At 44.9% G+C, this 11,796-nt stretch overlaps 1 protein-coding gene across 4 annotated transcripts in view; it reads left to right on the top strand.

The window, feature by feature from the left end:
• The first annotated feature begins 3,043 nt into the window (after positions 1-3,043).
• LMF1 (lipase maturation factor 1) overlaps positions 3,044-11,796 on the top strand; it is a 102,429-nt gene continuing 93,676 nt past the window's right edge. Inside the window, exon 1 of one of the 4 annotated variants that reach the window (XM_011376817.1) lies at positions 3,044-3,236. In XM_011376817.1, the coding sequence (XP_011375119.1) occupies positions 3,044-3,236 (193 nt within the window). Of the gene's footprint in view, positions 4,701-11,796 lie in introns of all 4 variants that reach the window. The other 3 variants (XM_011376818.2, XM_023521365.1, XM_023521364.1) reach the window with 3 other exon arrangements.

Genomic DNA, 11,796 nt, shown 5'->3' with positions numbered 1-11,796 from the left:
GGCCTCTCCTGTATCACCTTGACTTTTTCTCATGGAGTATTTTTCTTGAAAATGTAGGTTCAGGAGCAGCGCGCCCCAGCCCCCTGGTGCTGGCGAGAGGCTACTCGGTGGAGCCCCCAGCATGCCTGTGGTATAGGCGCTGAGCTGCGGGCTGGGAGGAAATCATCCTGGTGCCTCTCCAACACCACCAGCTCCAGGCACCGTGGCTGGCCCAAGGTTTGTAGAAAAGGTTTTGTTTATTTTTAAACAAAACCTTGGGGTGTAAGATGCACCTACATCTAAATATTTCTAAAATTGGGTTGTAAGATGCACCTACCTCTAAATATTTCTAAAACTATTCCATGCTCTCTAATATAGATGAAGAGGTAAGTTTGGTGTGAATGACATGACCTATTCTGACCATAAAATTAGTACCTTCTAGGTGATTTTGAAACAACCCCAGGGCAGTTTTTATTTTTAAGTTTTATTTTATTTTTTGAGGTGAAATTCATATAGCATAAAATTAAGCATTTTTAAGTGTATAGTTTAGTGGCATTTAGTACATTCACAATGTTCTGCAATCACCACCTCTATCTAGTTCTAGAACATTTCATCACCACTCAAGGAAACACTGTACCCCTTTAGCAGTCCCTTTTTGTCCCCCTCCCCCAGCCCCTAGGAACCACAGATCTATCTACTTTGTCTATGTGAATTTGCTTATTCTGAACATATAAATGGAATCACACGACATATGCCCTTGTGTGTCTGGCTTCTCTCACATAGCATGACGGTTTTGCGGTTTATCTATGTTACAGCATGTGTCAGTACTTCACACCTTTTTATGGCTGGATAATACACCAGCACATTTTTGATTAAATTCAGGCTGAATGGGCAAGAACTGATCTGGCCAGCCCGTTCTTGGCCCTGTTGGTGGGATCCACTCCTGCGAGGACTCTCAGATGGACTGGAACCCTGTGGTCAGCTCCCAGGAAGGAGGACCCTGGAGGAAACATGAGAACATTAACTCCCCAGCAGACCTCTTGGATAGCCTCGCCCACCCTGGGCAAACCCAGAGAGGGGGCCCAGAGCCCAGTGAGCTGAAGGCTGGACAAGGGTCCCTTTCTCTTCTGCACAATGCCTCATTGTGCTCTTCTCTTAGGAGAACAATGCAGCCCTGGCCAGGGGAAACTGAAGACAAAGGGCCTTTTGTGACACCCGCTCCCACCTGAAAAGCAGTACCCAGTGTCACACCTGAAGGCAGAACTGTCCTTCCTCGACTTCTGTCCCCTGAGTAGCTCCCAAATCCAGATGAGGACCCAAGGAAGCTTGGGCTGGCTTGGGCTGAGGGTGCTGGATTCTCCCTCTTCTCCCCAAACAGCTGTGTTGGCTCATCCCAAGAGCTGTGCCTGGACAACGGGAAGGAGAGGTACCGGTTGTGGGTTCCTGTGGAAGGACCTGGAAGCAGGGCATGGGCCATGGCTGTGTTCCTCTGAACCCCGAGGCTGTGAGCCCTCTGGGCACATGCTTTCCTGCTGGGGGCTTGCCAGGATATGGAAGATAAGTTGGCAACATCTTTTACAGGCTCCACTTCAGAGTTGGGCTCCAAAGGAAGGGTTTTTAATGAGAAAGAAAAGGAAACTTAAAAAAAAAAAATCACACTGTAAGAAGCAAATACATGCTATTATTCCAACAGCAGTGGAGGGGAGAGGCAACAATGGTGGGAGGGTTTCAGAAGTTGCTGGTCTGGCCTAGATTTAGGGGATCCTATGTCCAGAACCAGTCCCTGCCCTCATGGAGCTCACTCTACAGGTAGTGAAAATACAATTAAGCAAGAAAGACTGATCATTTCACTGTAAAGTATTGATAATTTATATGTCAAAACACTAGGAACAAGATTTAAAAACAAAAAACCAGGACAAACATTTGCAATATATGCATAAGAATAGGATCTTTAATATATAAAGAGCTCTGACAAATGAATAAGAAAAACTCATACCTACCGCAATGATTTGCTTCCCGGTGTCCCACAGTTTAACCAATGATCCTTAGGCCTCTAATGCCTACTCTGTCCTTCACACTCCTTCTTTCCTCTAAGGAATGCCTATGATTCCACCCTCTTGGAACCACCTCTCCTGAGCAGTGTTTGGACTGCTCTATTCTTAGAATGTAGAATTGCCGATGTCCTCGCTGGGGTTCTGCTTGGGTCATTGGTCAAAAAGTTCTTTCCTCCTCTGAGTCCTCAATGCACCTCTTTCCACCGTGGCTGGAGATCCTCTTGAGAGCCCATAGGAACTCTGCCTGTCCAACAAGGGCTTTGCTGACCTGAGCTGGAGGATCTGGCTGAATTTCAAGGCCTGTTCTGTCCCACATTAGCTGTGTGACTATCATCCCAGCATCCTCCTTACACAGTGGAGATGAGAAGTCAGGGAGGGGCACCTGTGAGGCACCTGGCCACACACTCCATGCAGGCAGTGATAGCCTGGAGCCCTGGATTGAAGCCACTGCTCTGGCCTTTCCTCTGCGAGACTGCAGTTTCACACTTTACAGGAGCAACAGAGGGAATACGGGACCCACCAGGGCCTTCTGCTGCCCACAGCCCAGCTGCCCTGAACACTAATCAAGCCCACCCTGATACTAGCTAGACACGACCTTTCCAAGTCTCCTTCCCATTGCATTTCTACTTCTGGAGTGCCTTCCACCCCCTCCCTAGAGTGAGGGTCCATGAGGGCAAGCGCCTAGGTCAGGGAGTGCACCGGGGGCCCTTTGTAACTTAGGCTGATGAATGAGTGAGTCAATGAATGAATGATGAATGGATAGATGAATGAACGAATGGAGTGGGTCAACCCCTTCCAGGTGGAGTGATGCCTATAATCATCCCAGGTATCCACCTCTTTGCCCTCACTGCTGCAGTGCCCTGCTTAACCTGCGGGGGGCGTACGGGCGCTCAGGCTTGAGGAGCGCTCCCCGCAAATGGGCGTATCCCCCCGGTATGGGCGGGGTCAGAAGAAAAGGGCGTGTTTCCTCGGTGTGGGTGGAGCGTCCTGGCGCGCGGCGCCCCCCGCGCATGCACCCTGACGGCCCGGCAATGGCGGTGCCTGTGGAGCAACTGAGGAGGCGGAAGGCGAGGGATTGGAGCCCCGGGCATGGGTCTCCGCCCCGGCCGGAGCGTGATCCCGCGGGCTGCCCGGCCCACCTTCGTGCGGGCACCTTCTGGCTGACCAGGATCGTGCTCCTGAGAGCCCTCGCTTTCGTTTACTGTGAGTCTGCGGGGTCCGGGCCCTCATTGGCGTTGCCCCTCCGCGCGCGCCCGCGAACCCCGCCCGTGACCCTGCCCCGTCCCGCCCCCAGGCAGCCCTTCGGGCAAGTAGACTGTGGAACCCCATGTCATACGCTCCCCCTCCGCGCCTCGCCTCCCACCCCAAGTCCGGGGTCTGTGTGAGCTCTGGACGGGGCGAAGGTCCTCGCAGGTGACTTAGCACTTGGCCCCCTGATCCCGCGTCGACTCTCCCAGTCCCACCCGCCGGCCGTCGACTGCCATCCGAGGCAGGCCCACAGACTGAGGGTGGTGATGCAGGACCCCCTTGCAGGAGCTTGTCTGGGCTGGGGCCGCGCTGCAGAATCCCCACTTCATTAGCCCGATGCGGGCTGGGGGCAGCAGAGACGTGGGCACTCAGCGCCCTGAACATGACCATCCCTGCCCAGGGCCCTGGAGCCACCTAACCGCAGAAGTAGTGTCTCCACTCAGTGCGCCTCCTAACCCGCCTGCGGGGTTCGATGAGAACTACAACTGACCAGGCTGAGAACTGCTCAGCCCGCAGTGATGCAGGGCCTACCCGCCAGCCTGCGGAACCCAAGAGAAGTCAGTCCGCGCCCAGAACGTCCATGCCTGTCCTGGCAGCCAGTGCAGAGTCCACCTCCTCTACCCCAGTACCTACACTCAGAAGGATACAAACGTCCAGAGCGCGAGAGCAATAGTGGACACACAAGAACACACTTTATAAGCCCAACCTACAGTCATGACTATAAAACCAAACTCAGACTCTCAAACAAACCTGGAAGTGAGGGGAGACCAATAGGAATGGGGAACAGTCCTAAGCTGAGATGGCTTGGGTGAGTAGCAGCCAACTTCTAGAGGGATCCAGAGGATCCTGGTCCCTGACAGTGATTATGTGCTGTAGGCACTGAATGGCTCAGCTTCATCTCTAATTCTCTTCCCTCACACATGGAAGAACACAGAATTACAGCTCTTTGGACAGTGGCATTCTACAAACACTGAGGATAAGGCTGAGCATCCTGTTTCCTGGGATAACTCAGGCCATCTCCTGGTGCACAGAGGACACTCAGTCGTCACTGCAAGACTTTCTGGAGGGATTCTGCTGCGGGATTGCCAATTTGGGCTTTCAGCTCAGCCCTCTCTCTCTTTTAAGTTACATAAAAAATAGTTCTTACAGTGTTGCTTTATCCTCCACAGGATTAAACAGTCATTCTAAACGTTTGAAATGTCACTTAGCAAAAGATGAAATCAAGACAAAGTTAATCTGTGAGACTTTTAATAGACCTTTAAAAGGGGAGCCTATAACTGGGGAAAAACCCCAGTGGCTTCGTTTGCAGAGAGCACAGCTTTATAAAACCTGGCTCATGGCTTTCAAATGAGTGGGCTGCCTTTGATCTCCACGGGGATTCTCTGTTCAACTGAGAAGAAAACAGTTTTGAGCCACTGGGTCAGTCAGATATTTTAAGCCTGGTGCTGAGCACAGAATGACTTGTTTTGGCAGACACATTGTTTTTCTACCTTGCAAGTATATTTGGGGGTAGAATCAGTGTTTTTCAACAGTGTAGAGGAACCAGTCTTCAATTTTCCAGGGATGAGGTTCTCTGGCTGAGATGGTGGGGTGCAAGTGGGCAGTCATCCTGCACTCATCTCTTTCTAGAGGGTTGCGTCTCACTGGACCGTGAGCCACTTTTGAGTCCCTTAAGTCCCAGGGATTGTCCACAATGCCGTGGGGGCTTTCCACACATTTCACTTGATGCTGAATTTTATAGTTGGTTTTGTGAACTGCTAACCCCACCACAAGGCTGAAAAATGGACCCTTGTCTTATGCTTCTTTCACCCTCTGCACATTTAGTAGAATTCTTAGTGTTGTTAACGTACTTGTCTGTCCACCTGTGAGCTCCTTGCACCCCAGGCACAGTGTTTCATTTATACCTCTATCTCTGTCTTCTAGGGGTATCTCCTGCTCCATAAAATCTTGACTTTGCAGACAATCTTTATCATTGCTCTGTGTCTCCATGGGATACTTTTCTAACTGTGTTCCCTTCTACTTCCTTCCCCCCTAGTCACCCTCAGCCACTGTGTGTGGATACTCATTTCACAGACTGCACACCCACAAGGTGCCCTGGTTCTTTCTCTAGTTGTATTCGTAATTCCTTGGATCTCATGACTTTTTATTTTTTGGTTTATTCTCTTTTTGCTGAATGTATCCCCAAACAACTTTTCAAGAAAGGGTATAGAGAAGGTGAACTTTCCATGTCTTTTTTTGCATGCATGGAAATTATTGAATTGCCCAGGTCTACAATTCTCAAACTGTCAAAGCAATTTTCCTCAGAACTTTGTGGTGTTGAGAAGTCTTCAAGCAGTCTGACTTATGCTCTTATGCAAGTTACTAAGTGGAAAGTCTTTCTTCTACTGACACTCTTCTGACACCAAATGTGTGGGGTTTTTTTTCTCACAATGAACAATTCTGACACTAACTGCCTGGCAGACCCCACAGGCTGAGGGCTAAGTCCCACAAGACCACCCCAACTTTAGACCCCAATCATAAGTCCAGGTTGTCACTTGTCCTGACAAGCAAGCTATAAATCAGGGTCCTGTGACCCCCATCTCCAGGTTCTATAATTTACTAGAAGGGCTCCCAGAACTCAGGAAAACACTTTTCTTATGTTTACAGGTCTATTGTAAAGGATACGACTCAGGAACTGTAGATGGAAGAGACGCACAGGGAAGGTGTGGGAAAGGCGCAGAGAGCTTCCATGCCCTCTCTGGAAATGCCACCCTCCTAGTACTTCTATGTGTTCACCAACCCAGAAGCTGTCTGAACCCCCTCATTAAGGTTTTTATGGAGATTACATTATGCAGGCTGAATGATTAAATCATTGGTCATTGGCCAACAGCTCAGTCTCCAGGCTCTTCTCCTCCAAGGAGGTCAGGGTCAGGGCTGAAAGTGCCAGCCCCCTAGTTACAAGGTGGGTTCCTCTGGCAACTAGCCCCCACCCTCTAAGAGTTACCTCATTGGTTTAACTCAGGTAAGATTGAGAGGGGCTTGTGCCTCCTTGTTTGGCAGAGCCTGAAAAGCCTCTTTATGAAGCTAAGTGAGAATCTGATGGAGAAGAAGATGGGCTCCTTTCAGGAACTGGCATTGTGCCCCCACGTGGAACCCACTTCTGTGACTGCCATGACCATCTAAGTAATGGCGACTGTGTCGTGGGGATCTCCAGAAGGAGCTGTGAGCATTGGAGCCAACAGAGGACTTATGACACCTAAGCAGTTTCACATTGTTACCACAGATTCTCTGCAATAAAATTTCTTTAAAAATCCAACTTTGAAAGGATCTCAAAGCTAGTTTCAGCCCAACGCTAACTCCTGGTTTAGAGTACCTTGTTATGGTTTAGATGCATTGTGTGATACCATGCTTGTCGTGTGTTTTGCGCATGGTACCAGTCCATAGCCTCTTAGGAACTGGGCCACACAGCAGGTGAGTGAGCAAAGCTTCATTTGTATTTGCAGCTGCTCCCCAGTGCTAGCATCACAGCCTGAGCTCCACTTCAGATCATCAGGCATTAGATTCTCATAGGAATACCAGTCCCTGGTACCCAAAAGGTTGGGGACTGCTGTAGTAGAGAGTTTTGTTATTAACACTCCTTATTTGAGTACTGTACTCTAAGGTGAATCTCAGTCGCACTTTTTAAAAATGGTAGCTCGTTATGCTCTTGGTCATGACAAATCAGTTCTTGGATCTTGTAGCTCAGCCTGGCTCTGAGATGGTACCTGAGTGCAGGATTGAAGCAACAGAGCAGAGCTGTTCATACCCATGTTTGCTAAACTCAGCTGTTCTTTGGAAATTTTTAGGAGAAAATGGAACCAAAAGAATCCTTGAAATTTTGCCTAGTTCTATGTTCTGAGCTTCCAGCGGTTCTGAAAGTTCCTGGGACATTCCTTCTTGTTCTCTTCTCCAGGCCACTCGAATTCTAATGAAACGCTCTGCTTGGTTTTATAAGCTTCTCTGTAAAATGCTTCCAGTTCGTTGAAAAAACAAACCCCACTGCCCTACGTCTGAGCTCTCGCAGCACAAGCCTTTAAAGAAAAAGTGTCAGAGGCTATTGTGCCAAGGCCAGAATTTAACCACTGTCAATAAAAACCACCCAGCAAATGACATTTGAGGGCTGATTCTTTTTTAATTTTATAATGCTTTGTCTTAAAGGAGAGATAACTAATTTTATTTTAAAGAATATTTGCAGACATCTTTGATAATGCATAAATAGGTGACCTGGTTACCTCTCCTAGATCAGTCCCTAGGCTACCCCACAGTGAGCAGCTGAGAAAGTCTCCATGCCTTGATCCCTTCCTTCCCAGGGGGAGGCTGTAGAGTGGGGTTTAGGGGCTAAATGAGCCTTTCTAAGTTTGGTTGGTTTAGCTTTGAAATCCTATGGGTGTTCTTTTTGTTTTTTGGGTTTTTGGGGTTTTTTGTTTTTGTTTTTGTTTTTGTTTTTTTGAGTTTTGTTGATTCTTTCTACTTGGCCATTTCTGTAACAGGAGTAGAAATTGAAATAGTTTTTTTTTTTTCTCTGAAATTTAAATCCTGTCTATCTTTATTTTTTTCTGATAAGTAAGGTAGGAAGTTTCCTATGCTTTTTGCCTTCGAATTACTTTTTAAACTATTTAATTGGTGAGAACAGATCTCGTTTTTCTTCCATGGCATTGGAGTGTGAATTGTGGTTTGGGGGCGGAAGGACATCCAGCTGTTTAGTTATTGTTAATTAAGTCCTCATGTGGAAGAGCCCAGGCAGGTTCTGGAGTGTGCAGGAGCAGTCTGAATCAGGAAAGGCGCACGCGCACACAGGGCAAGCACTGCTATGGGGAGCTCTCTGCTGCCCTCCCACCCGAACCTCTGCAGAGTCGCAGCCTTCTCCATCCTTACTCATGACGTCCGGGACTGCTGGGTGTCTCCTCTGTCAGCTGCTACTTTTCCCATCCATTCTCTGTCCTCTAGGAGCTGGTCACTGAGTCTAACCAATGTGCTAGGGGAGAGGAGAACTCAGCGCCACCCCCTAGAGGGGGCATCTTTGTGTATTATTTGGAATTCCTCTATTAGGAAGATTTGTGTCTTCTCCCCATTTATTTATCAAACATCACATTTAGTTCCACTTTGGGTTGTGGTCCAATGTTATTACTCATTGTGGTATCAAATGTCTGACTCTGATCAATAATGGGTCTTCCTGCTTGTCTCCTATGTCCCTGTGACGGGCCTCCATACTTTATTCTTTGAGCACGTCCCTCCTTTCTGTGACAAGATGCTACAGGTTCCTCTCATATTTCCCAGCCCTAAAACCAGCCATTTCTTCAGGAGCCCTGGTTCCTTTTATTAGAGGGTGGTGTTAGAAACCCACATCTGGGTGCCGGGAATACCCATTGCTACAGGGTGTTGTTGCTTCCAGACCCTCTTAGCAGGCAGAGCTCAGTTACATATGTGTTTGTACACACGTGTGATCGCTTCTCCAAGTATCCTAAATATATGCTCAGGTAAATGGGAGGTCAGTACACATGTATATGCTGGCCTCCCCTTCTTGCTTATCTGTTACTTCCTTCTGTGCTTCTGAAATCTTACCCCACCACCCACCACTGTTTGTTTATTCGCTTATCCCCTGTGCACATGCAGTGCAGTTTCAGAATTGTTCACCTACTTCCATGAGAAAAACCAACTAGACTCCAGTGTTTATATACAGTTCCTTTTGTCTTTGTCCTTACAGTTTTCACTCAGAACATTTTCCAAAATTACTTAGGCCAGCCCTCCCTTGCCCTCCAGTTCAGTGTGATCTGTTATACATTTGCAGGGTTCAATTCATTTGTCACAGTCTGCATTCCATCCTGGCATCCCCTGACCTCCTGGCTAGGTTGTTTTGATAGTTTGTATACATTAAGGTTCATTTTTTGTGATGTACAGTTCTATGGGTTTTGACAAATGCATAGTTATCCATCACCCAGTACCCTACAGAACAGTTCTGTTCCCCCAAAATTCCCCTGTGTACATAATCACAACTTCCCCGCACCAGCCCCTGGCATGCTCTGACCTGTGTTCTGTCCATGTGGTTTCACTGTTTCCAGTATATTGTATGAATGGAATCCTACGGTGTGTAGCCTTGGGTCTGGATTCTTTTACTTAGCAAAATGCACTTAAGATCTGTCCATGATGTGGTATGAATCAACAGCTCCTGCATTTTTCTCTCTGAATATTATCCCATTGTATGAATGTACTGCAGTTTGTTTATCCTTTTCCACACCAAGGGACATTGATGTTGTTTTCCAGTTTTAGCCATTATGAACAAAGCTCCTATAAATATTTGCATGCAAGTTTTTTGGTAAATGTGTTTTCAGTTCACTTGGGTGAATACCTAAGAGTATAATTGCTGGGTCATGTGGTAAATCTGTGTTTAACTTTACAAGAAACTGCCAGACTTGTCCAGAGTGGCTCTACCAGTTTGCATTCCCACCAGCAATGAATGAGAGTTCCTGTTCTGAATCCTCTGGAGCATTTGGTGTTTTCAGTTTTTTGGATTTTGGCTGTTATGATAGGTGTGTGGTGATAATGCATTGTGGTTTTAATTGGCGTTTCCCCAGTAACAAATGATATTGAGCATCTTTTCATGTGTTTGACATCTGTGTATCTGTGTGAAACAAATGACTTCAGTGTCTGTTCAGATCTTCTGCCCATTTAAAAAATTTGTTTTTTTGTTTTCTTATTGTTGTTTTAACGGTATTTTAAATTTTCTGGATATGAGTTTTTTGTCAGATATGTGATTTGCAAATATTTTATCCCAATCTGTGGCTTGTCTTTTCATTTGATAAAGTACAATTTTTTAGTTTTTTCTTTCATGGATCATGCTTTTGGTGTTTTATCTAAAAACTCATTGCCAGACCCAAGTCATATAGCTTTTCTTCTATATTTTCTTCCAAAAGTTCTATACTTTCATATTTTACATTGAGGTCCATGGTCCTTTGGGGGTAAATTTTTGTGTAAGGTGTGAGATATGTGTCAACGTTCATCTTTTTGCATATGAATGTTCAGTTGTTTCAGCACCATTTGTTGAAAAGCCTATCTCCATTAAGTTGTCTTTACACCTTTGTCAGAAGTCAGTTGACTATATTTGTGTAGGTCTATTTCCGGGCTCTCTGTTCTGTTCCAGTGATTTATGTTCCTATCCTTTGCCAGTATCACACTGTCTTGATTACTGTAACTTTGTAGTCTTGACGTTGCTTACTTACTATGAGTCCTCCAACTTTGTTCTTTATCAGAATGATTTTAGCTATTCTAGTTCCTATGCTTTTCCATATATGTTTTAGAATCAGCTTGTCAACATCTACAGAAAAGCTTGCTGGATATTTTGGTTGAGATTGCATTGAATCTATAGGTCAAACTGGGGAGAACTGACATCTTAATACTGACTCTTCCAATCCATGAATATGATGTCCAATCCATGAACACGATGTATCTCTCCATTTACTTACATTTTCTTTCATCAGTGTTTTGTAGTTTTCCTCATCCAGATTCTATTAGAGTCTGTTAGATTTTATCTATGCACTTTTTTTGGTTGCTGTTTTTTTTAAAAAAATTCAGATTATAGTTGTGCATTGCTGATATAGAAATACAATTGACTTTTATATATTACTCTTGTGTACTGTGACCTTGATAAATTCACTTATTAGTTCTAAGAGGGTTTTTTTTTAAATAGATTCTTTGGGATTTTCTACATGGACGATCATGTCATCTGTTAATAAAGACAGTTTTATATCTTCTTTTTAAATCTATATGCCTTTTATTTATTTTTAGGAGGAAAGTATTTAGTTGCTCATCTTTAAGTATGATCTTAGATGTAGGCTTTTCATAGCTACTCTTTATAGGTTAATGAAGTTCCATTCTATTTATAATTTACTGAAAGTTTTTATCATGAATGGATGTTGAATTGTGTCATGTGCTTTTTTGCATGTCAGTGTTATCATATGGTTTCTTCTTATTTAATGTTAGTTTGGTGAATTATATTGATTGAGTTTTGGTTATTGAACCAGGCTTGCATTTCTGAGATGCAATTGGTTGTGATATATTATCTTTATTTGTTCTTTTATGAGTTTTAGTAGTTTCTGTCTTTGAAGTAATTGGTCTATTTCAAGTTGTCAAATTTATGATTTTAAAAAAAGTGTAGTGTTCCTTTATTATCTTTTTAATGTCTGTGGGATTGTAACAATGTTCCCTTTTTCATTCCTGACATTGGTGTCTTCTCTCATTTTCTTGGTTAGTCTGGCTAGAGGTCTTTCCGTTATATTGATATTTTCAAAGAACCAACTTTTGGTTTTATTGCTTTTTCTCTATTTTTTTCTTGTTCTCAATTTCTTTGATTTCTGCTCTTATATTTAAAAAAGTTCCCTGCTGCTTGTTTTGTAATTTGTTCTTTTTTTTCTGATTTCTTAAAGTTGAAGTTTAGATTTAAGACCTGTTTTTCTGACGAGCATTTTACTGTAAATTTTCAGTAGCATCTCACAATTTTTTT

The sequence above is a fragment of the Pteropus vampyrus genome, unplaced genomic scaffold, assembly GCF_000151845.1.
Source record: "Pteropus vampyrus isolate Shadow unplaced genomic scaffold, Pvam_2.0 Scaffold303, whole genome shotgun sequence".
Taxonomy (NCBI): domain Eukaryota; kingdom Metazoa; phylum Chordata; class Mammalia; order Chiroptera; family Pteropodidae; genus Pteropus; species Pteropus vampyrus.
The sequence above is the reverse complement of the archived record's forward strand: the minus strand, read 5'-3'. Positions and strand labels throughout refer to the sequence as shown.